General features: G+C 34.3%; 1 protein-coding gene across 3 annotated transcripts; it reads left to right on the top strand.

Annotated features, from left to right (window-relative positions):
- On the top strand, window positions 1–24,177 carry LOC127832570 (uncharacterized). 3 transcript variants are annotated; one of them, XR_008026960.1, is made up of 3 exons: window positions 1–17; window positions 11,014–11,467; window positions 12,708–13,552. XR_008026960.1 is itself a non-coding variant. In XM_052358101.1 (3 exons), the coding sequence occupies exons 1-3, from the start codon at window positions 10,663–10,665 to the stop codon at window positions 24,098–24,100; spliced, it is 657 nt and encodes a 218-aa protein (XP_052214061.1). In that variant the 5' UTR covers window positions 10,615–10,662; the 3' UTR covers window positions 24,101–24,177. The 3 variants fall into 3 exon arrangements, 2 of the variants coding, with proteins under 2 accessions (XP_052214061.1, XP_052214060.1); XM_052358101.1 differs by lacking the exons at window positions 1–17; window positions 12,708–13,552 and adding exons at window positions 10,615–10,861; window positions 24,097–24,177; XM_052358100.1 differs by lacking the exon at window positions 1–17 and adding an exon at window positions 10,618–10,861 and having other exon boundaries at window positions 12,708–13,555.
- Window positions 24,178–27,705: the final 3,528 nt, after the last annotated feature.

Here is a 27,705-nt window from a genome sequence, read left to right as displayed (position 1 = left end):
TGAATTTAAAGATGCTTGTAAGTATACTTGACAACTGTGAATTAAATATTTTCTGCACACTTAAATGATCGTTCTATCGTTTTATCATTGATTTTATGTATTTTCACATTAAAATATATTTTATATTACGTTTCTCATTCGCGTTTTGCTTGCATCTTAGGCGACTACAGAAGGAACAGCTGCCCAGCCGCCCATTGTATTCCTTGCAACGTCCGGTTCAGCTACTTTTTTTGCAAAACTAATATTTCTATAACTCATTTAACAGGCTTTTTTCTTGTAGTTTACGCTCAAATGTGTTTAAAAAAAAAACAACCTGTTTGTTGGGTATATTTTCAATGGTGGAAATGCTGTTAAATGTCTCGATGATTGAACGGGCCTTGACGCTGAGTGTGTATAAAGCAGATCGTAATCATGACGTGATTCTTTGCATGATTAAATGTTAATTTTTGTCATTATAGTGTTAGTCGTGAGTTGCTTGTTGTTGAAATCTATGTTATATAAAATAATGCAATGAAATTATAAAATTGGTTGCATCATTGTACACCGGACTTGTTGTTGTTTTGTTAAAATTGAATTGGGCGATATATATATAATTAAATGTCCATGTAATAAAAAGTACCGAGCGAATGAAAAACAAACAAGCTAATGCACGCTAGTGAATAAATGCTTTTCCAAATGAATGACAACCTGGGTAATATCGCACTGTGCACCGATACGTTGCCGCCATAATTTCATGAAAATCGATACGTTGCCGGCACAATTACACGGTCAATTTGATCCACTCAATATCATGACGAAACCACCCAATATAATGACAGATTGACTTAATATAAGGATGGTTTCACATAATATATTGACAAAAGCACCCAATATAATGACAGATTGATTTAATATAAGGATGGTTTCACATAATATATTGATAAAAGCACCTAATATAATGACAGATTGACTTAATATAAGGATGGTTTCACATAATATATTGACAAAAGCACCCAATATAATGACATATTGACTTAAAATAAGGATGGTTTGACATAATATATTGACAAATGCACCCAATATCATTGCATATTGACTCAATGTAAGGATGGCTTAACATAATATATTGACAAATGCACCTCATGTAATCATGTATTGACATGATATAAGGTCACATCGACATGACATATTCGTTCGCTGACTCGATATAAGGGTGGTTTTACATATTATATTGACACTTGCACCCAATATAATGACATATTGACTTAATAGATTGACAAAGTGACTAAATATATTTCTATTTGGACACAACAAGGTTCATTTTATACGTAAAAGACAGTCAAGGCTTTCCATAGTAACATATGATGACATATAAATGCAACTCCGTTCGATGTAATCTCTTATCCATGGGTTTCATATTGTCATTTTACTTCAAATACTACAAGATATCTATTCAATTTCAATAAGGAAGTGATAAATTTCAGACGTCCAGTCAGTTCTTTGTTATTGCTAGTGCGCTTTTTGGCCATCACTGCCCTTTTTTAAAATAAAAAAATGTATAATGCCAAAAAAAAATAGAATCCGTTCGCTACGTACAAAGAGAATTCAAACTTCATAGAGCACATCTTGGAAAAATACTTCAGAACTGAAATGAAGTTTTAATAATCAGCACGGATAGAGTTGAACTTCAATTCTGCTGCATCATATAATATGGCACAAGTATGCTGTTTACTCATAGTCATGAGTAAATTTATTTTTCTCTATTCTCGAAATACTATTAACTCCTCCTCATCAATATCAACAAGAACGTAACAATTTCTTTCATTTTAAATAATAACACAAATACAAACTAGGAGCGCGTGTTTTTATTTGCCAGGGATTTCTACACATACATGCACATAATAATTCTTCTGATGATCGTATGTCCCCAATGCGCGAAATAGAACGACCTCATTGGCACCGCTAAGTTGAAACATCTCGCGATGTCCGTAAACGTTTCGACGTCCTTTTCATATATATAAAGAACTGATACGATACTTAATCAATTCTGTGGGACACGTCGTTATACGTATCATTTAACGTGCACATGTGTTGGCATGCAACTAGTGGACTATTATTAATACACACCAGACAGTAAGTCTTTACTCGAAATCACACACGTGCACAATTTAACCACACCATTCAAAAGCTCAAGCCCATGGACGTCACAGCTCTTACGAGCTACTCGCACAAAGCGCGCACAGGACGCCTCCGATGGCCACCCGCCACGCCAATTTGCGAAAAATGCACAAAGTGAAACAGTTGTTTTGTTAACAGCAGGTGTGGTATTTGCAAGATTTATCCACCACCGCCAATTAAGAGACGTGCACATAACTTCACGATCGAACATTCACAAATATATATATATATGTTTGTGGTTATAATTAATCGGCCATGTTTTCCAAGTCTTCCAAGTCGTCACATGAACTACAAAGTGAGATCCATTGATTTCTGAGAAAGTTTCACCAATAATCCAAATACTTGATTGAAAATAACATTGAGAGTGGGGCATACCTTTAAAATAAATAGAGCTAGCTTGTGCTAAATAATCATAATGTTTGTCTATATATACTCATTTAAATGGACTGACTGCGTTACCGTTTTTTTTACATAAAGTCACTTTATTGTTGAAAATATGTAGAGGTTACTATCTATAACATTGACATAAATGCATCCAGTGTTTGCTCTTCGGGTGTCGGGCGTGTATTTGTTGTATAACCGGGAGTTGAAACTTCGTGTTGCCCTTCCCAATTGTTCACAGCCGATGCAGTGATTACTAGCGATATAGTCGCTGTATCTTGCACAAACAACATTCCTCAAGTGACGTTGTTGAGAAGATTCCTGTTAATGAAACGTTAAAAATGATTGTCAATGTGGAATTTTGTTTTTACACAGGAATTTTCGCTGTCAAGAAATTAAATAAGGACTCATTCCTCACTCACCCCCCTTTAAAATGTTTTTACTGCATAGTTAATTCACCATTTATGTGTAGCTAAACATACCAATGAATTGAGTATAAGTACATGTATTAGTTCTTTTTTTTTAAACGTTTGTTCTACAACTTTGCTTTTTAGTATCTTACGTGTTTCTTTCCCTCGGGGAAGTGTTTGTTTAAGACGATCTTTCCTGTAAGGGTATATTTACATACGGAGCAATACGTTTGTTCACCTTTTTTTTCATTTGATAGAGACATATTTTAATTTAGACGGACATGCTCATCTGCTATTAATACATATAACGTACAATGTATTATGTCATTTTTAGAGTGTAATTATTTTTTGTTTCGTGTTTATGTAAAACGTTAAAGATAAATCAATGTAATACTTGCTTCATGCTCGATAAAACCCCGATATTATTGGAAATGTTATTAAATAATACTAGCATGGTGGAACATTATTTTATAGTAAAACGTCTCAAACAGCACTGCAAAACACTTTTTTTTTCCAGTCCGATTGCGGAAAGTTCAATATAATGCTTATGCTGCAAAAACAATATGCACGGACTAGTTATATATATACAAAATCTCCCAAGTGTTTACTGTGATAAATTTGTTTTTATTGATAATGAAATGCCATCATGTACACAAAAGTTATGACCCGGACACGAAACACCCGCACGCACAGGGGTAACTACGTTGGCATAGACTTTTCTTTTTTATCCCCACGCTTTTTAAAGCATGGGGATATTGTTGGGATCTCCGCGTTCTGTCCGTTTGTCCTGACCACAATCTCCTCCTACACTATTAGCACTAGAACCTTGAAACTTACACACATGGTAGCTATGAGCATATGTGCGACGGTGCACTACTTGGAATTTTTATCTGACCCTGGGTCAAACGTTATGGGGGTAAAATGGGCTAAAATGAGGACATTTTCATTCATTTTACTTAAAACACGCGGCGCACATGATAATAACTTTTGACCCAGGGGTCATATCAAAATTTCAAAATAGTGCACCGTCGCACATATGCTCATAGCTACCATGTGTGCAAGTTTCAAGGTACTAGTGCTAATAATGTAGGAGGAGATAGTGGCCGACCACGCACAACCAAAATTTTGTTTTAACATGACTTCTTCATTTATTCACCAATTGAGTTCAAATAAATACTGAACATCTCTTATGACAACACGGTCTCTCGACCATCCATGTCCACATAACCCACCCCAGGGCCATTTATAAAGGTAAAGGCAGCTTGGTTCCCGTCCTCTTTCAAATTTATCGAGAGGTCCACGGGTACTACTTCCCCGTACCCCCAATTTTATTTCGTACCGAAAATTGTTCGTACCCAATTTTTTCCGTACCTATTTTTTTCGTTCCCCAATTTCCCCGTACACTTAAGTTTTTTTCGTACCCAAAAATTTTCATACCCAATAATTTTTTTATCGAATTTTTTTTACGTACCCAATATTTTTTTTCGTACTCAAATTTTTGTTCGTACCCAATTTCTTTTCGTTCCTAATTTGTTTTTCGTACCCAAATTTTTTCGTACCCAATTTTTTTTCAAACACAATTTTTTTTTGTACCCAATTTTTTTCCGTACTCAATTTTTTTCCTAACTATTTTTTTTCCTACCCAAATTTTGTTTCGTAGTACCCAATTTTTATTCGTACCGAATTTTTTTCCTACCCATCTTTTTTTTGGTACCTATTTTTTCGTACCCAATTTGTTTTTCGTACCCAAATTGTTGTTTTGGCATAATTTTTTCGACCCACAATTTTCGTACCCAAATTGTTTTTCGTACCCAAATTTTTTTAACCCACGTACACACTTGTGGTAATGTATATACACTTAAAATGATGCTTTTATATCCATCCTCTTCAAACGCATCGTCACACCAGTACTTTTATTCTTATTTTTCATTGATTATCCCCACGCTCCAGATTGGAGCGGGGGATTATGTGGTTATCTCCGCCGTCCGTCCAACCATCCGTTCGTCCTGGCCACTATCTCCTCCTACACTATTAGCACTAGAACCTACAAAATTAAGCACATGGTAGCTCTGAGCATATGTGCGACAGTGCACTATTTTGAATTTTGATCTGACCCCTGAGTCAAAAGTTATGGTGGTTGGGATGGAGCCGGGTCAGAGATTTTCACTCATTTGTTTAGGTTATTTGACATTATCTTCTTCATTTCTACAACGATTTACTTCAAATTGATACTGAACATCTCTTATGAGAAAACGGTCAATCTCAACTATGCATGGCCCCATTACCAACCCTGGGGCGCCCCGCCCACATAAACCCCGCCCACCCAAAATTGCCTTTTACTATAACATTTTCATTTCTACACCGATTCACTTCTAATTGAAACTGAACTTCTCTTATGACAATACGGTCAATCTCAACTATGCATGGTCCCATTAACAGCCCTGGGGCGCCCCGCCCACATAGACCACGCCCACCCAAATTTTTGTTTTAACATAACTTCTTCATTTATTCACCAATTGACTTCAAATAAATACTGAACATCCCTTATAACAACACGGTCTATCTCGACCATCCATGTTCACATTACCCAACCCGGGGCCCCATCAACATAGGCCTTGCCCACTCAAAATTGCCTTTTAATATAACATCTATGCGGCGTGGGGATACGCGTCGGCCTCTGCCGCGCAACTTATGGTTTTAAATTGCATTCCTGTTTTTTCTATCTCTTTCCCACGACATACTAACTTCAGGTATTAAAAGTAAAGAGAAAAGGAGGACTGTGAAAACTTAAGTACAAAGAGGAGTGTAAAACTAAAATTTTTGATTAGTTTTGCACTCCTTTTTTCCATCTCGTTCCCTCGACTTAGTCATTCGTTCCCACGACATAGCTAACTCGTTCCCATGAAGTTGAGCGCAATGAAAAAAAGATGCAGAGAAATGTTTAATGCACTCCTTTATTTACTGCACTGCTCTTTTTTCATTGCACTCTTCTTTTTGTTAGATATGCACTCCTCTTTTTTGCTATCTCGTTCCCTCGACATAGTAATTCATTCCAACGACATAGCTTACTCGTTCCCACGAGTTAGTTAGTAATTCCCTCGAGTTAGTATGTCGTGGTAACGAGAAAGAAACAAGAGGAGTGCAATTTAAAAAAAGGAGTGATTTAAAAAAAAAGAAGAGTCAATATCACCTCTATGCCTCCGTAGATAATACTATAGGCCTGACCGCGTTTATCATGGCGGCGGAGGGGAGCATAAAATGTGTGAACATGTCACTCTTTTCCTCTCAAAATTTCATCTTCCTTTTACAATATGAAAAACATATCTTGAATTAAAATGTTTATGTGCGTTTTTTTATATTTCTGTTATGTTTAGGTGCCATGGAAACATTTCATTTGTTCCACTAAGAATTGATTATGAACTATTCATTATTTTCTCATATTTAAATATATATTTGCACATTTAAGCAGTTTTGTATATTAAAACTAGGTAAGTCTATATTATTGCTTAAGTGAGCAATATGCACTATTCAGTCGGTCTGTCTGTCCTTAAAATTTCATCCGATCTTCACCAAGCTTGGTCAGAAGTTGTATCTAGATGATGTCTAGGTCAAGGTTGATTATGGGTCATGCCGGGTCAAAAACTAGGTCACGGGGTCACTTAGTGCGTTTTATACCGAAATTTGTCCAGGCCATAACTATGTCATTAATCGTTAGATTTTAAAATGACTTAGTACATTTGTTCACCATCATGGGACAGTGTGTCATGCGAAAGAAGTACGTCGATATCTCCAAGGTCAAGGTCACACTTGGAGTTAACCATAAATGAGCTTGTCCGGGCCATGACTTTGTCATTTATTTTGAGATTTTAATATATTCGGCACATTTGTTCACCATCATTGGACGGTGTGTCATTATGTCAATATCTCCAAGGTCAAGGTCACACTTTTAGTTCAAAGGTCAAAAATGACCATAAATGAGCTTGTACGGACCATAACTATGTCGTTCATTTTGAGATTTAAAATCATTTGGCACATTTGTTCACCATCATTGGGCGGTGTATCATGCGAAAGAATTACGTCGATATCTCCAAGGTCAAGTTCACATTTTTAGTTAAAAGGTCAAAAACGGCCATAAATGAGCTTGTACGAGCCATTACTACGTCGTTCATTTTGAGATTTTAAAATCATTTGGCTTATTTGTTCACCATCATTGGACGGTGTGTCATGCGAAATAATAACGTCGATATATCCAAGGTCAAGGTTACACTTTTAGTTCAAAGGTCAAAAATGGCCAAAAATGAGCTTGTACGGGCCATAACTACGTCGGTCATTTTGAAATTTACAAATCGTTTTGCATATTTGTTCACCATCATTGGACGATGTGTCATGCGAAATAATTATGTCGATATCTCCAAGGTCAAGGTCACACTTTACGTTCAAAGGTCAAAAAATGGCCATGAATGACCTTGTACGGGCCATAATTACGTCGTTCATTGTGAGATTTTAAAATCATTTGGAACATTTGTTCACCATCATTAGACGGTGTGTCATGCGAAAGAATTACGTCGATGTCTCTAAGGTCAAGGTGACACTTTCAGTTCAAAGGTCAAAAATGTTCATAAATGAGATTGTCCGGACCATAACTACGTCGTTCATTGTGAGATTTTAAAATCATTTGGCATATTTGTTCACCATCATTGGACGGTGTGTCATGCGAAAGAATTACGTCGATATCTCCAAGGTCATGGACACACTTGGAGTTCAGAGGTCAAAAATGGCCATAAATGAGCTTGTCCGGGCCATAACTATGTCGTTCATTGTGAGATTTTGAAATAGTTTTGCACATTTAATTGTGTTCATTGTACGGCGTGTTATGCGAAAGAATTCAAGAGTTCAAATGTCAAAATTGCCATAAACGATAATGGCATAATAATTATTATTAAAAATCGCCATAAATTAGTTTCTCTTGTTTTGTGAAGACAACATGCAAAATATTATGTGTCAATGCAGCATGTGGGGTATACGTCACGTCTGTGACAAAGCTCTAATTCAATTTTGGTGTGGTCTTATGGTGTGTGTGTGTGTGGGGGGGGGGGGTGAAACCGGAGTGCCGGGAGGAAACTTATCTGTCCGTTTTGGTGACTACTTACCAAACGCACATGCATTGGGATTGGGGATTAAACCCGGGTTGCAGAGATGAGAAGCGCATGTACCAAACCACTGAGCTAACCAGACAGCCATTTTAAATGGTGTTATAATTAATTTTCATACAAATTAACGGTAATCAATTGGGACACAATATTACTCTTCTTAATTGTCATAATAAAATATTACGCTACTTAATAGTCAGTTTAAAACCTCTGCAAAAACAATTGAAAAATTACCGTATTACAACATTTACAAGGAAACATGCGCGTTATTAATGATTCAATGAACGAAAATGTATATAAATATTCACCCACTTACAATCAAAATTTGAAATACCAGTACTTGTTTTCTCGCTTCTTTTGCATCTACTTTGATGTTTTAGGACCCAAACGTGCATATAAATGCAAAAAAAAAACGTGTGTTATATAATTATTTTAACAAACCTTATTGATGCATATCTCCCTTAAATAGTGTTTAAATAGTACATATTTCTGAACTTTACAGCCGCAACCAGCATTGACGTTGCCTTAAGTGTAAAAATACCAGCGCGTGCTTTTTCAACTGTTTACATTTCCTTTGACTTTATATGATTAACACATGCTTATGAGTGCCAAAAAGTGCGTTATTTGTAAATTTAGACAAATCTTATTTGCTGCATTTTCTCCTAAAAAGTGTCTAGAAAATACTCATTTCAGGATATAACAGCCGTCACAAACGCTAACGTTGCATTATCTGTGTTTTTTTTCTCCTGTCGCCACTGCCCATTTTACGTATTGTACAAGGATCGGTTGAACTTAAGTTGCATTTAATTAAGGAAAAACTAAAAGTTGGTTATGATTGCCACGACGCATTCATAAAAATGCCAGAAAATAACCAAATAAATGGTCATACATAATTTTCTGTATTGTACATGCAAAAAAACAACATACGCGTATATCAATATAACAGCAGAAAAAATTAAGACCTTATTTAAGAGAAAGACCGCAACTCAAATTCTTCAAATTATATTATATAAATGTCTGAATTAAACGTCGCCTTGATATGAAAAATGTATGTCCATCACGATCACAACTTGTTAACGCTAAACATATCATCTTCCCTCGTTACAAATGCTAATAAAATATGTTTTATTTTGACTAGAAGCAACATAAACTGCTCCGAAATCTTCAGTCCGCATTAATGTTGCCAATTTGGGTAATAGACTTGTATGTTTAAAGACGGTTTTTTGTATATTTGACTAATGTGTAGTCATGGTTATGGTGTTGGCATACACTCTCGTTATAACTGTTGTAAGTTCTCGTTGTATTTATTGCCGCTGATTAAGTTGAAGTTTGTTAACTGTTGATGTTGTTACTGCTGAAGTTACAACAGCAGCTGGTCTTACATTTTTTTAAGTTGTCGCTGCTATTGTTGTATTAACGTATTTAAAAAAAATGTACACAGCTAGAAAAATTAATAACACGAGAGGGCGGAAAAATAACGATAGCAACTGTGTGATAAATAAAAGCAGTTACTATAATCATAAACGCAAACCATTGAACATGGCAACGATATTTCCGCCACTTATTTACCACTGACACGCCGTAATAAACCACAAGCCCGCGTTTAACACCGCCTCAATCAATGAAGTAAGTGTAGTGGTGCATCAATATTGCGAATTTTCCTCAACATCGTATATTAACATGCATTTCATGAATTGATGCATTCTATTTTTAGGACCATATATATATAATTAATTGTGTCTTAACTGTGAGTTATTACATATCTATGAAACCTCCGCAATGACAACGAAATCCTTTGCCATTGAAAGTATGCGCTTACGTCATTTCATAGGGAGGTTTTGTTTACAGAATGAGGAAGGACCAGCCCAAAGGTGGGCTTCTGTGTCGGCGTTTGCCAATCTCGATCATTGAGCTGCCAATCTCAAACATACAAGACGGGATAGTAAACTGGGAATTAAGTAACTATAAGAAAAAAGCAGTTTATCATCTTGCCGATTTTAAGGAGAAAACTGATTTTACGAATTTAAATATAAAAAATGTTGTATATCGCTGTACTTCTGATTGTTGCGGGACTTATAAGCGCGGCACCCATCGCTGACCCGCAGTGCAACAAGAGCGGCTACCAAATAATCCCGAAGGCGGACTGCAAGTGCTATTACCTGTGCGTGTTCGGGCGGCCAGTCGAGATGCCCCCGTGCCCCGCGCGTTCCAAATTCAGCACGAGCGTTAACGTGTGTGTGCCCGAAGGCAGCGTATTTGACGACTGCAAAATGGAAGGCGGCGTGCCGGTGACGGACGGATTACCAATCATCCCCGACGCTCATGAGTAATTTCCGGTTGTTTCGTTTTATTGTTTCCGAACTTATTTTAAAATAAACACATTAATTGTCTACTGTGGCGTTTCGCAAAATAAACATTTACAAATAAAAACAAACAAATTTGAACAAACATGTAAATTCATTTCCACTAATATAGCAATGTGCCAAATATGTGTTAATACTTCCCGTTTACGTGATATATATTTCAAATTACCAGGTCCGCTGTCTATCGAAGAGCGTTGCAACATGTTTGGCGGCATAATCGCCCATCCCACGGAATGTCAGGCGTACTACAACTGCAGCGTTCGCTACCAGGACGTTCCTCGGTTGCTGGAGCAACATATGGTCGAGTGTCCGTACCCCGAACTCTTCAACGCGGAGACCAAGCAGTGTGAACATTTTGAAAAAGTGAAGTGTGGATCTAGACGAGAATTTAAAGATGCTTGTAAGTATACGTGACAACTTAGTTATGTGAATGTCGTATTTTCTGCACACTTAAATGATCGTTCTCTTGTTGTATCATTGATTTATATGAATTTTTAAATTAAAAAAATAATTAAAATTACATTTCTCATTCGCGTTTTGCTTGCCACTTAGGCGACTACAGAAGGAACGGCTGCGTAGCAGCCCACTGTATTCCTTGCAATGTCCAGTTCGGCAAATGTGAGGGGAAACCCAACGGTCTTGCACCGCACGAGGCGAAACTGTGGAGTCCATACTATGTCGTCTGCTACAAAGACCGGACCGTGGAGCACAACACGTGCAAAGCAGACGAGAGCGGACGGACGCAGTTATTCCATCCAGACTTTAACCAATGTGTTCCCCTGGACATGATCCCGCGAGATCACGGAGGAATGATGCCCGAGTGCGAGACCAAGTTAGACGGCCTCTACCCGGATGTGTCGGGTCGGTGTGACCGATATGTCCACTGCAAGGGCGGCAAGTACGCGGGCACTGTCAAGTGCGCGGTCGGCGAGGTGTTTGACTTCACTCGTGCCGCTTGTATGCCGGAACATCAAGCCTGTGGGCCGCGCGGCAAGCACGAAAACTGGTAAATTTCTATATTTTGTATCACGTGTATCACCAACAAATAATCCTTATTACTACAACCATCATCACCATCATCATCACCATCATCATCATCATCGACATCATCATCATCATCATCATCACCATCATCATCACCATCATCGACATCATCATCATGATGATAATCATCATCATGATCATCATGATCATCATCATCATCATGATCATGATCATGATCGTGATCATCATCATCATCATCATCATCATCATCATCATCATCATCATCATCATCATCATCATCATCATCATCATCATCATCATCATGATCATCATCATCATCATCATCATCATCATCATCATGATCATCATGATCATCATGATCATGATCATGATCATCATCATCATCATCACCATCATCATCATCATCATCATCATCATCATCATCATCATCATCATCATCATCATCATCATCATCATCATCATCACAATCCTCGTCATCAAGATGTCATATACCCCACCATCCCATTATTATTTATATAACGATTACATGCTTTTCTGCACGTATTTAAAGTAATTATCAACATATTATAAATCAACATCAACAACACTACATTTTGAGCATTTGAACATTAAGATCAAAAGTGGCAATACAAGGCACAAAATGATTGAATGAACTGTGAAAAAACACACACAGATATTTTAAAATTGACACGTAGACAATGTATTAATTACGCACATTTAATCGGTTTTATTACAGTCAATGACGTTCGTCATTAATTATTGTTCCTCTTCTTCAAAAAATAAACACACTTCTAATTTTATAAAGCAGGACATTTTTTGCGAGCGCAATTTTTGTTCCGTTGAAACTGACTGATACTTAAGTAATTAATTAATATGAAATCAATTGCAGTTGAACTTTATATTTAATATGCATACTTTTGATTTTTGTTTTTCTCTAAGTATCTTTAAACATATAGAATCAGAAGAATTCTATTAACGTTCTGAACGAAATGTACACAAATTAATTACGAGCAAATTTTAAACTATTAAATTGACAATGTTTCATACTTCATTAAAAAAATCGTATATAAAAATCCATATATCCCAACTCCTCAATATGAATTATATATTAGCTGTAATCCATGATTATGTATACTTAAAATTGAAATGACACTTTTGCGCCATAAAAATGCAAACAATATTTGTGTTGAATGGTACCCAATAAAAACTTGCGTTTTCATGAGTGACGTTTTGTTTTTCAGCTAAGAGAGTGCATTCATGTTGGGTATCGAGAATGCGAACTTTTCCAGCGTTGTGGGCCATCGCAGATTCATTTTAAAAATAATCGTTTGAGTATGAACGATTTCATGCTCTTTCTGAGTTAAATTGTGTTTGGTGGAATAAGACTTCGTGGATTCTGAAAGTTCTGGGACGAATTCTTCACCTGTTGGACCGTCATGGACTCACTTACACATCTGTGATAACAATGTTTGTTTTTTTTTGTAAAAAAATGTTATAAATTTATATTAAATTGCATCATCGTTTCGATAATTTATTATTCGTTATGCATCATAAATAATGACATTATTTGTTCGTTTGGTACTAGCTACTAGGGCGTATGACTGTATATATTGTTGTGATAGTCATCTGCCAAATTTGCCAGACTTTTTATTTTCACAAATATATGCTATCCATTTCTTATATCTCCTACTCTATAACTTCAAATACATATGTTTGTTTTTTTCAGTATCTAATTTACCAAAGCTTTTAATTAAATATAACCGCGTCAACGATACGGATACCTTTTTTATTGGAGCTACATTTTTTTGCAAAACTAATATTACTATAATTTATTTAACAGATTTTTTTTCTATTAATTTACGCAAAGCTGTGTTTAAAAATAAAACTTGTTTGTTGTGTATATTTCTCAACGGTGGAAATCCTGTAAAAATGTGACGTTGATTGAATGGGCCTTGACGCTGAGTGTGTGTAAACCACAACGTAATAGATCTAATGACGTGATTCTTTGCATGATTAAATGTTCATATTTTTTCATTATCGTGTTCATCGTGAGTTACTTGTTGTTGAAATCCATGTTAAATAAAATAATAAAATGAAATAAAATTGATTGCAGCATTGCACACCGGGAGACTTCTTTTCTTTTCACACTTGAATTATGCGATATTGGTTTTTAATATCCCTGTAATAAAAAGTACCGAACGAATGAAGAACAAACAACCTTATACAAGCTTTTAAATAAGTGATATTTCCAAATTAATGACAACCAGAGAGGCCAGATAATCCTGGATTGCTCAACTGAATTAAAAGCACTATAGAGATGAGTAAGAACAAATGGTATTGCATGATTGACGTTAAGAATTGACAACAATTTGTTATGGTTTACAGTAACAGCCACACTTTGAAATTTGAGTTCAAGTCATTCAAGGAATATGTAGCTATTGATCGGATCCAATATGTGTTTTTTTGTGAAAGTTAAGCAGCAGACATTTGAATTGTTCAATAAACCCATCAAAAGAAAAAAAGGTCGCTGTGTTGTAATGGATATGGTATCCGCCTAGCGACCGGGAGGTCACGGGTTCGATCCCCCCCCCCGTGGTAGCGTTCTTTAGATCTCCCCTAAAGACACCAAGTACTGGCTCTAGGCCCCGGAAACGGACTCGAGAGCGTTTATATAAGCTTAGGGCTTTCAATGCAATCGAGCTTAAATAAATAGGTTTAAACTAAACTAAAAGAAAAAAACGCACACTTACAATGTATTTTAACGAAATAAAATAATTTGAAAGAAGTTCGTAAAATGTCCTAGGGTAAATATTTCTACTTAAAAGTTTTTTAACCATCCAGTAGGATGCGGTAATGAAGATCTTTTAAGTTTTAAATATTGTCATATAAGGAAAACTGTCCCGCCCCATTGCGGTCAGTTAATAACAAATACAAAAATAAATAATTAGTAAACGGATTTCCCGTGGAATCAATTGATTGACAATATTTGAAAATTCAGCCTCTAGCTTCGGACAAGATGATTTCAATAAAGCAATTTTTGAAACCGTTCCCGTCCTATGGCGGCATTTTTTTCAGCGAATAAATATAAGTTGACGAAATTTGGCAAATGTAAGCCTAAAATAAATTATGTTAAATTTAATTGATAGACCAGTCGGCGATTTAAGACAATATCATTTTCAAAATTGTGTGCAATACAGCAATTTCAAAACTGTTTTAATCCATGAACTTTTATCAATAATACAATGAAATAACAATCAAACAATCAAGGAAATATAAAGAAATGTGAAAGAGGCCCACACTTACATTTTGTGAAACACTTTGATATTCTAAGTCTAAGTTGTGTCAGACACGAATATTGCTTCATGTTTACAGCTTTTGGTGGCCATGAAAACCGTATTCAAGCGATTTGATCGAATTTATTAAAGGTATTAAAATACATCAAATGGACATTACTTGCAAGTTTTGAAAAACTAGGCAGTCCTAACAGGCTAATTTGGACGACGCTTTTTTGCCCATACATTTTAAGCGTTGTCCCTGTTTAGCCTGTGCTGACTTTACGATATAATTTGGCATTACATATTTTAAGCATAGTTTTCCCAGAACATGCATCTTTTTGTATATAATATATAATAAATGGGCAGTTTTTCAAAGCTGTCTCAAGCGTTAAGGCTCGTTATCGAACTTGCCGATATACTATGCACACACTCATTATTTTTATAATATGCATATAACCAATCTTATCGCTTTCCACAACGCTGTAAAAATGGCTACCGGATTATAAAAAAGGACCATATTTAACGCTTATCATCAAACTTGGCTGAAATGTTTATTGCCCTAAAATTATCAAAAATTTTCACAAAAAATTGCTCTCAACTCTTTAACGAAAGATGATTTTAATCTGAACCTTTAAACAGGTGTATTTTGTGTTAAGATGGCATTTACATATCAATCATAGAGTCTAGTATACATTTCATAATACAGCAAAATTGATTTATTTTTTAACCTAAAATTTTGAAGTCCACATTTCAATTTCTGTCTTATGTTTAATGCTGATTATTTGAACAGAACCATATAATGTGAGACGTAGTTTAATATTTGCAACAATCATGATCATTCTGCAATTTTCTTTTTTTACGTTTGTATTCTACAAATGTACGACATTTTTTGTCATGACTTGATTATTTCACTCACTTGTAAGCATGATATACATACTTGTTGAGGATTTTGAACGGATTTGTATTTAGGTACAAAAGTAAATCAATAAGTGTAAGCCAATAGGTACTTAAAAAGAGAAAAAGGCACTTACTAGTTTGTCTTGACCTATGTGTCATTTTCGTAAGTTTGTATGTACCCGGTATGTGCGAATACTGCATACATATTGATCACGTACTAAATGCAGTTGTAAATTTAAAGTTATTCATGTAGTATAATATGTTTACTTTAAATATAAGTGCAGGATCTTCCAATGGGAAGACAATAAATAACTAATGGTTTAAGCTGTGAAACTTGGTATACGATATAAATATCATTCCACTTGATACTGCAACATATGAAGACATATGTATGCAACTCCGTTCGATTTTATCTGTTATCCCTGGGTTTCATATTGTCATTTTTTTCAAATACAACAAGTTTTCTGTTCAATAACAATAATGCAGTGATAAATTTTAGACGTCCAAGCAGTTCTTTGTTATTGTAAGTGTACTTTTTTGGCCATCACTGCTTTTCTCAATTAAAAGAATGTATCATGCCAAAAAATTAGAATCCGTTCGCTAAAACATTTTACACAAAGGAAGTTCAAACTTTATTGAGCACATCTTGGAAAAATACTTCAAAATAGTTCAGAACTTAAACCAAGTTTTTTTTATCAACAAGGATAGAGTTTAACTTTAATTCTGCTGCATCTTGTAATATGACACAAGTATGCTATTACTCATAGTCATGAGTCAATTTATGTTTCTCTATTCTCAAAATACTGTTAAATCCTCCAAATCATTATCAACAACAACTGAACAATTTCTTTCCTAATAAAAAATAACACAAATACAAACTAGGAGCGCGTGTTTGTATTTGATAGGGATTTCTACACATACATGCACACAATAATTCTTCTGACGATGTCCCCAATGCGCAACAGAGATCGACCTCCTTGGCACCGCTAAGTTGACACGTCTCGAGATGTCCGTAAACGTTGCGACATCCTTCTTAACATATATAAAGAACTGAAACTATATTTAATCAACTATGAAGGACACGTCGTTATACGCATGTTTTAATATTCACTTTTTTTCTCAACACACATGCACAAACAGATCCAATCACTCTTGCTAAAACACGGTTATGCAGGAATAATTATATTCGACGCTTCCATTTACTAAGTGATATAAATTCAATGTTTCACGTGTGGTGTAGTGTGTAAATAACTAATGTACAATAGGCATGATGTTTCAAAAACATATTTGGCGTATTTTATAAGATAAACTGATCATTTTTCCTGTCATGCACACTCTGGATTTGTTATTGCAAAGACCATTCACCGTTACTGAAAGGACAAAACATAAATACATCGTATATGTTTCATCAGTTTAACATAAAAATTGAAACTATTAACTAGATACAAACATAGTATCGATACATGTCTTAACTAAAACATTGAACAAATGTGACTAGAATGCTTTCGTTTAACACTACAGAATTCTAAACAATATTTGCCGTTACTGTAAGGAACAGTACTGTTACTGTAAAGACACTTTCTGATCATTACAGTTAGATTTGTCACTAGATTAACTTTTTCTCTGCATTTTTTATGTATGTTTATAATCAGTGTTCAATACGTTCTGTTCAGCATATAATCTGAAAGGATTAAGTTTTATTATTAACATTACTTCAAATATTTTTTTCTGTTATTGCAATTACCATTCACCGTTACTGAAAGGACAAAACATTTATAAATTGTAAATGTTTCATCAATTTAATCAAAATTTGAACTATATACTTGATACAAACAAAGTATTGATAAATGTCTAACTTAAACATTGAACATATGTTACTAGAATGCTTTCGTTTAACAATACAAAATTCTAACAATATTTTCCGTTACTGTAAGGAACAGTTTTGTTACTGCAAAAAGAAATGCTGATCATTATAGTAAGAATTGTCACAAGATTAACTATTTCAAAGTAAATTTTGTATAATGTTAATTAGAATTATATATTCAGTATATTCAGTATACTAGACTTTGTGTTGAGTAAATAATTCCAAAGGGCTATGTGCTATTATCAACGTTACTGCCAAAAAAAATATGTTACTGCAAAGACTAAAAGTAAATACTTCAAGTTTTATGACTGCTTTTAGAGTGCAAATTTTCAGCCGATCTGTATAGCATTCTAGAGCAAAACATTAATAATCAAACCACTTATTTTCTGTTAAAACAAAACGAATTTGTTTAACGACTTCTGTTAATTTAGAAAAAATGTTAAAACAAGAATTGATATTAATTGATTACTGATACTTTGATTGTTACTCATGAAAACATAACTATGACGATATCTTAATTACAGCAATGAAATATACCTTATTGCAACAGTTTTAATCTTGATCAAATATTCAAACAAGTTGTTTTACTCGTAAAATTCTAAATGATAATAAGTTTTCAATTCAAAACAATGTATAAGATATTTGTAAGATGATTTTAGAAGAAAAAATCAAACTATTTATTTCACCATACTACCCAAAATGATACAATCTTACTTACAACAGTTAGTATCTTAATTGTTACAAGTCTTTTACTCATCATAAGCAAAGTGATAGTAACTTAAGTACAACAGTAAATTACAACACTTTTTATTAACACCAACGTTCCTCTTTCAAACTCGAAACAAGTTTACAGTTTTTTTTGGAGATTCATGCCATATGAATTCACCAACTTTGAATTGGTTTGTATTTCCTATCGGCTTTGGCTCAGGTTTTACAGTAACTATTTGATCATAATCATACCAAGAAATGTCCTTAACTAATTTAAGAGATAGAAGCAGATTGAATTCTTCATTCCAACTTGGTGCATACAAGTGACTTCCTCCACTTCTTCATCTACTTCGATAACTTTTCCAGGATATGGTCTTCCGTTTAAGTTAACGATCACCTATTTACTCAAGGTGTCTTTGATATCTGGTAATTCAAACTTTACTTCATTGGCATTTTCATCAATCATTCTGCCACTAGTTTCATCCAATTCATCGACAGAATAAATATTTTCCATGTGTGTATATGATTCTTTCTTATCAATATTTATGTATCTGTCTCTATTTTTTTTGCTGTCAATATGTTCATTTTTCTCTTCCAATGAATGTCTATCTGCCATTGTTTCTTCTGGTTTACATAAATCAATGGGATTAACTTTATTTGATTCAGATCTTGCTTCTCCAAGTGAACCTTTATCCCTCTTCATTTTGTTCCAAGAGTTCTCTTCAATTTCAAAACGGTTTGTTTTTCGAATATGTCTAGGTTTAGGAATAGTTGTTACTGCTTCGTCGTAATCATACCAAGCAATGTATTTATTTGCTTTTGGCCAGTAAAAAGAATTTTCGTTCTTTTAACCCGTTTGTTTCACAAACAACTTCCACATCTGTGTCATGTATGTTAATCACTTTTCCAGGATATGGTTTGCCTCCAAAGTTGATAATCACATATTTGCTTAACAAGTGTTTCATGTCTGGCTTTTCAAACTGAATTTCTTTTTCAGTTTTATCTACATTGTCATCAGGAAGCGATTATGTATTAGAAACATTATCTTTTGTATCCAGTTTTCCTTTCTTTATCAATTGGTTTGTCAGTTTATTTATATCGTTTGTTTCATTGATACTACAACGTTCAGTTTAAGCTTTCGTGTTAACAGTACTGTTACATTCATTCTTTGTATTTGGCCATGTTTCAGTCGATGCATCTGTGTAACATATATCTTGCTTTTCACTATCTTCTGTTTTATTTACTTTAGCTGTGGTTTTATTGGTTTTGTTACAATCATTCTTTGCATTTTGCAACGTTTCCTTTAACGTATCTGTGTCACATGTTTCAAGATTCTCACTCTGTACTGTTCTATTATTTACTTCAGCTGTGGTTTTTTCGGTTTCATTACGTTCATTTTTTGTGTTTGGCAATGTTGCCGTCAATATATGTGTGTCACATGTTTCAGGCTTTGCACTCTATTCTTTTCTATTTACTTCATCTATTGTTTTTTCGTTTTTTTTTTCCATCATTCTTTGCATTTGGCAATGTTTCCTTCAATATATCTGCGTCACATGTTTCAGATTTTTCACTGTTTACTTTTCTATTTACTTCAGCAGTGGTTTTCTCGGTTTCATTACATTCATTCTTTGAATTTGGCAATGTTACCTTCAACGTATTTGTATCTGTGTCACATGTATCGGGCTGTTCACTCTCTACTGTTCTATTTACTGCAGCAGTGGTCTCACAGTCTTTATCGGGAGTTATAAATGGCACTAAAGGTACAAAATGATTAGGTACCCAGTGCTCAAGCGAAATATCTTATCTATGACTTGTCCACATAATATTGACTGGCTCTGAACTTGTTTGCGTACGTGGCAATATTAATCTATTAAAATCTCTAACATTGACGTTTTCTTTCTAAGGATAAACTGATCTTATTGGATTGCCATTTTTAATATTTTCAGAGCACTATATATTTTTCAAATCGCTAAATTGTATGAAAAAGCTTGTATATTTCTCTGTAATAACAGTTAATGTATTTGCAGTAACACTTTTTAACAGCTGATATATTTACAAATTTTTATTTGATATTTATAATAAACATAGCAATTAAATCACTGAAATGAAAATATCTTCTAAATAAGTCAAAATAGTGTTACTGATCATTGAGTGTGTACCAGATGCATAAGAAATATTCCTTAAAATGCCTTTACGTTAACAGTGAAGATTTTGTAGTAACGACATAACGAACACGTTGCTGCTTTTATACATTTTAGTTTAGAAACATTGAAATTTAACCAAATGTAGCGAGAATAGTTTTGATTGCAAAGTTTAAAAAAAACCTGTATATTGAAGTAAATGATTATTCAATACGATAAATGAATATTTATTTTGTTGAATGTATTTTCTGTAACAGATACCAGTATTTTCAGTAACTTTTATTGTTAAAATTTTATTATTTTGCAATGTTTAATACCAATTAAATGATTACAAACAGGAAATATTATCAACAAAAATCACCCAAAATGTCAACGAAGTTACTTTATCTGCATCATTACTGATTTCATCAATGACTTAATAAAATACCTTAAATGTCTGTACAGTAACAATTTATTGTATCTGCAGTAACAAAAAAAGAAGCTTTTATCGCGTACACAAATATATTGTGTGTATGAGATTAACATGCAATGATATATTTAAAAAAAAATAACATTAAAATTATAATGACAACTATGAGGTCGGTTAAAATAGTCTGAAAACACCAAACACTTAGCAAATATCTCTGCAGTTATAAAATGTGTATTAGCAGTAACAATTTACCGTTGTTATTGCATAGACAGTAACTGCTAAGAAATACGCAAGGTATTATGGGATTTTTATTGAAATGGGTAGGGCTAAGCACATGTAATCTTCATATCATATAGTAGGGACATAATGGCAGAAACTGCAAAGACAGGATGAAAAAATACACTGTACTTGGTTTACTTACTTTACATATATTTATTGTTATTCTTTCTTTAAAATGAAACGCTTTCTTGCCACCATTTTGACTATGAATCGTACCTCTAAATTGAAGAGTCAGGTTGTATGACACTAACAGTTTTAAGGTTATACTACACCAACTGTTACTGCAAATACATTTGTTTCAAATTTCGAGTGACAACTTTTGAGACCTGAAATATATCATTAACAAACCAAATTGAATCTTTTTTAATCAGTAGATACCATTTTAACTGTTCGCAATGACACAATTAACTAAAACGGACAGACACAATCTTGACATGGGTAAAAAGTACAAAGTGTTAATTACAGGGACAAAAGAAAGGCACATTTTTGGGTATAAAACAATCGTGAAATTTTGTTTGGTTAAAATTGCTGACACATTAGCATGGGGATTTCGTGAATAACAATGCGACACGAGTAACTGAGGCATTTGGCATTACACAACCCCTTTTGATTATTCGAAATAGTTGCAGGACAATGATTTCTTTAAAAAAAAATTGTTTCATTTAACTGTTGTTAAGTTCGTGTAATATCGCCTTTAAATGACCGTCACATCGAACGCTTTGTCAGTACGAGCGTTAAGCTACACAAATTTGATCTCAATCAAACAAGATAGCAGTCCCAATAATTGACGTTGTAAATCAAATGCTTCAGAGTTGTAGAGGTAGATCGTTACCTTTTACCGCGAGATGTCCTGGGCTCGAATCCCATGGCAGGCAGACTGTTATATTCAACATTTCTTTTCATTCTATTATAAGTACTTTAGACTATTTACAATATTATATTATTGTTTATTTATTCATTAAATGACATTTTTTATTTGATCATCTAGAAATGTTTGCAAAAGTCAATGATGCCCCGCAGTATATTACTGGACGCAGACACGAATGTTGTGTCGCCGACATAATTTAAAAATAAATAAATAAACACAGCATGTATGTACCAGTTCTTTTCAACTTTAAATACGCATAAGCGTAATTAACAATTGTGACATTGACCTAAAAGCGAGCACCATTGTTGGGGCAAGCAAAATGTCGGCGTGAAATAATGTACACAAAGCCACACTGTTCATCACAAATCACTGCAGTCACAAAAATCCGAATCATTGTATCAAAGAGACCTATTGATACAAATGAGAACTCCTGAAATATAAAAAAGTATGTGTCCAATATACTTATAAGGTTTCTCAAGTCATCGGTGCTTTGTGGAAGTTAACCTTTTACACGAGCTTCATGTCATCCGAAAAGTTCACGTAATCACTGTGACCTTGACCTTGAAGGGACAAAATGGTTGTTTCACGCAACACGTAGTCTGGAATTTGTAATCACATCATACACAGCAACATTATGGACGGAAACGAAAATGTACTTTCACAATAAACATACAATGTATAAGGGATATGCAAACAACTTCAAGCGTCCACTGTGATATTGATCTTGAAGCGACCGACATGGCTGTAAAAACATTATGCACGGACAAGTTATATATATATATGCACAAACTCCCAAGTGTTCACTGTGATCAATTAGTTTTTATTTATTTTGAAATGCCATCATGTACAAAGAAGTTATGACCCGGACACGTAATGCCCCACATACACACACACACGCACACGGATAACACTATATGCTTTTCCGCGTTTATCATGGCGGGGGGAGGGGGCATACAATGTGTGAACATGACACCATTTTGCTCTCAAATTTTCATCTTCATTTACAATAGAAAAAAACGCGTCTTGAATTAAAATGTGTATGTGAGTTTTTTATTATATATTTCTGTTATGTGTAGGTGCCATGGAAACATTTGATTCGTTCCACTAAAAGTTGAGTATGAACTACTCATTATTTTCTCACATTTATACACATGTTTGCACATTTGAGCAGTTCTGTACATGAAAACTAGGTAAGTCTGTATTATTGCTTAGGTGAGCAATATGCACTATTTGGGTCCGATCGCTTTCTTTTACAAATGATGTTCTAAAGTTTTATTAATACTTACACGCAGCTTAGGGTAGTTGAATTCGGGAAATAGGACATGGTGTTTCAGTTTATGCGGCATCTTAAATTCTCAATCTTATGTACTTTATTTTTAAGAACATAATATAATAACGACCACTTTTGCGAGCTAACAATTCAGTCGTATTAATAACTGAAATTTAGAAATATCCGTGTTTGTTCCACCCAGGAATCTAACTTAAAATGTTGTGTCCCAGCACTCTTATATAATGTGCTTTACAGACTCACTAAAGGTGGGAGACATTTTTGAAATATAGCTGCAATTTCCGACTAAGTAGTGTTTAATATAAGTTATTTAATTTTGGTGTGGTCTTATGCTGTGGTGGGACAACCGGAGTGCCCGGAGGACACCTATCTCTCTGTTATGGTGACAAAACGCACATGCATCGGTATCGGCGATTGAACATTTCATGTAACATGTCCGTCTTCGTCATCACCATTGTAATCATCAACACATGTCATATACCCCGCCATCACCGTCTCATCACTTTTCATATTACGTTAACATGTACATGCTTTTCTTCACGAATTTAAGAGTATTGTCAACATATTATAAATCATCATCAACAGCAGTAAATTTTGAAAATGAACAATTAAGACGAACATACGTGACAATAAAATTCGAACGATGATTGAATGAAGTTTGAAGAAAAAAATACATATATTTAAAAATTTAGATGTAAGCAATGTGTTTTATATAAACGCACGCACACTTTAACCGATGTTATTACATTAAATGACGTTCGTCATAATTTTTTGGTCATCTTCTCACAAAAATAAACACACGCCTAAATGTATAAGTGCGCCATAAAAAATGCAACAGTATTTGTGTTGAATTGTACCCAATCAAAACTTTCGTTTTCATGAGTGACGTTTTGTTTTTCAGCTAAGAGTGTGCATCAATGTTGGGTACCGAGAGTGCGAACTTTTCCAGCGTTGATTGCCATCGCAGATTCATTTTTAAAACAACTGATTGAGTATACACGATTTTATGTTCTTGCTGAATTGAATTTTGTTTGGTGGAATACGACTTCGTGGATTCTGAACGTTCTGGGACAAATTCTTCACTTTTTTGTCCTGCATGGACTCGGAAACACATGATTCTGTGATAATAATGTTTTGTTTGCAATCTTTTTTATATGTATATGTAATTTTATCTTCTTTTTTTGACATTTATTATGCGATATGCAACATAATTCATTACATGTTTGTTCGTCTTGTACTGGGTAGTCTGACTATATATTTTTGTTGTGAAAGTCCACTTATTGATGGTTTATGCAATATACATATTCACAGTTATATATGCTTTCCATTTCTTGAAATCATACTATATCATTTTTACTTCATATTAACAAAAACTAAATTAATTCAGAATCTATTAAAACAAATGTATTTAGTAAACGTATCCACGTCAACAAAACAACTACTTTTTTATTGTAGCTTCATATTTTTGCAAAACTAATGATACTATAATTTTTTTTATTAAATAGACGTTTTATTAATTGACGCAAAGTTGTGTTTAAAAATAAAGCTTGTTTTGTGTATATTTCTAAATATGTGAAATCCTGTTAAATGTGACGTTGATTGATCGGGCCTTGACGCTGAGTGTGTGTAAACCACAACGTTATAATGACGTGATTCTTTGTATGATATGATGTTCATATTTTTGTCCCCTACCGGTGAAACCGGAGGGGACGTATGGTTTGCGCTCTGTCTGTAAGTCTGTCTGCCTGTCTGTCAGTCTGTCAGTCAGTCTGTCACACTTTTCTGGATTCAGCGATAACTTTAAAAGTTCTTCATATTTTTTCATGAAACTTGAAACATAGACAGATGGCAATATGGACATTATGTACGTCATTTTATTTTTTATTGCTATGGCAAAAATAAATATTATTAAATAAATCTGAAAATGGTGTAGTTTCACCGGTAGGGGACTTATATTGCTTGGCAATAGTCTTGTTTATTATAGTGCTCATCGTGAGTTGATTTTTGTTGAAATCAATGTTATATAAAATAAATGTATTACAGGATTGTACATCGGAAGACTTGTTATTTCACAATTAAATTTAGCGAGATGTGATTTTTGAAATTTCCACCGTACTTCAAAGTTATAAGTCTAAAAGACAAACGACAAGCTAATACAAGCTAAAAAATATATGCTATTTTCCAAATGAACTGAAACAAAAGTGGCAAGACAGCCCTCGATTGCTCGAAAGAATGTTCTAGCATGATTAACGTTCACTGCTGACGACTTTGTGTAATGATTTACAGTAACAGCCCTAATTTTAAATTTAGTTTCAAATTATCCATGGAATATGTCATTAGATAATCGGCTAGCCTAGACCCTATGTATTTTAATTCGATAAAATAGTTTGAGGGAAGTTAATCAAAATTTCCGCCAATAAACATCTCTACTTTACCGTTTTTTAATCAGCCAGTGGTTTGCGGATATTTATGTTTTTTGAGTTTTCAATATTGCCATTTAAAGAAGACTGCCTCGCCCCACTGTGGTCATGTTCATAACGAAAAGACATGGGTAAATGACTAGTACAGGGAAATACTTTGTGAAAAGGACCGACCATTGTGTGATATATTTAGAAATTCAAACAATTTTTTCGGATGAGAAGTTAAAAATAAATGCTATTGCACAATCTTAATTTCAAATAATGAACGGTTGTGTGTTTGCCAGGTAAGGAAAGCTTCTAATAAAGTATATCAAAATTGCTTAAAAATTCAGATGTTTTCCTATCAAAATTTAGGTTGCTAGGGTACCATTCTAAAATCTGCCTGTAACTTCAAAAAATTATTATCTATGCATCTACTGACTTTAATTTATAAGAAAACACATTAAACTTCAAGAAAAAGCGTCATTCTTGTGTGAACTGTGTGCATTTATAATAGAATCTGTTAATGTGTTAAGAGGATGAATATACAGGAAAAGAGCATAGTAACAATATAATGTCAAACGTAATTTTTTAGTTGTTCGCTTGCGGACAACTAAGGTTAATACTGCGCGTTGAAAATCGGTCTGCTCTTAACTACGCTAAGAACGATAACCGCTGCATCTGCCATCTTAGGATGATGATAAACAAGTATAGTGGGATGTTGTGTAACCTCGTTTATAGTGCATGCTGCTTCATCGGGGTTAAATTTAATATGCCCGCTAAACATTCTTTTGTTCTCAACAGATAGCGGCGATCTTTTGTATTCACGGGTGCTAACAATGCAATAGTAGAAGGTTAAGTTTGTTTACATTCACAGTTCTCAATTAATAAAACGTTGAGCATGAGTTCACCAATTACTACATGTATACTGTAGACAACAACAAACATGCTATATAATCGCTAGACTTTGAAATAAAGTTTGAAATTTACGTTTCTCACCAATTACTACAGGTATATTATAGACAACAACAAAAAGGCTTTATATTCGCTAAAACCGAATATAAAAAACAACAAAATATAACAAAAAATATCTTTTTAAAAGGTAGTCGACGTAAATGCTGACTTTGAAATAAAGTTTGAAATTGACGTTTCTAAATAATTAAATAGAAAACAAAAGTTTAAATATTGTGTTTGTTAACTTGTTAATCACATATTCACCGCATGGAAATTGTGTTATCAACTTATCATTGTCAAACCACACATTAGTGTAAGTAGATAAAAATTATACTACGGGAGTACCACGTATTAGTGTAAGTAGATAAAAATTGTACTACGGTAGTGCACATCATGTGTCTTCACATGCCTAATTATGAGTGTATTTCTTCACCATCGAAATATATCGTATGTTAATATTTGATTTACACGCAGTTTTCTTTCGACAAATTTAAATAACACTTTGGGTCGTATGCGTTTTGGCCAGCGTATCTTAAGCCCAACCTGTGCATTTGCGCAGTTTTGTCAGAGGCGATGCTTTTCGCTATAAACAGAACAGATATATTTATTATCTCCCGACCAGACTGAGAGTTGCGCAGACTGAGTGTGCTATGGATATGATGAGTGCATATGGAATAAGACCCATTTTCGCATGACAAGGGTCATTAAAAATCTCATCGCGAATTGTAAATGTCACGTTTTAGCACAATGCTTTTCGATACACAATTGTATTCAAAAAAGCAAACTTGTAAATAAGGGCAGCCTATCCATGCGTTTAGGAACGATTTCTTGACGTGCTGACCGAGTACGGCAAACATTTGTGGTTAGATTATTAAACGATTTTCCTCTTATCGTGACACTATACTATCTGTTTTCTCATCTTGAATGCAAAACTGTGTTTATCGATAGTTAATTATATATTCCCCGGACGATTTAGTGAACGATTACTGACTCTGAAATTCTGCGAAATGGATTTTAACTCGAAATTGTAAGTGGGCCACAATGTGTTGCATTTGAACATACAGCGAGTTGTCCGGAATTCCTTACATTGAACAGTGATATATCCTTTGCGCTGAACACAGACACAGTGATGTGGCCAAAGTTCAGAGGTTTTATCT

Source organism: Dreissena polymorpha, chromosome 5 (genome assembly GCF_020536995.1).
Source record: "Dreissena polymorpha isolate Duluth1 chromosome 5, UMN_Dpol_1.0, whole genome shotgun sequence".
Lineage (NCBI taxonomy): Eukaryota > Metazoa > Mollusca > Bivalvia > Myida > Dreissenidae > Dreissena > Dreissena polymorpha.
This window is presented reverse-complemented; position numbering and strand designations above follow the sequence as displayed.

Coding starts and splice junctions, on each gene's coding strand:
- LOC127832570 (XM_052358101.1), top strand. CDS start 10,663: ATGTTTGGCGGCATAATCGCCCATCCCACGGAATGTCAGGCGTACTAC. Junction 10,862..11,013: donor ACGAGAATTTAAAGATGCTT/GTAAGTATACGT, acceptor CTTGCCACTTAG/GCGACTACAGAAGGAACGGC.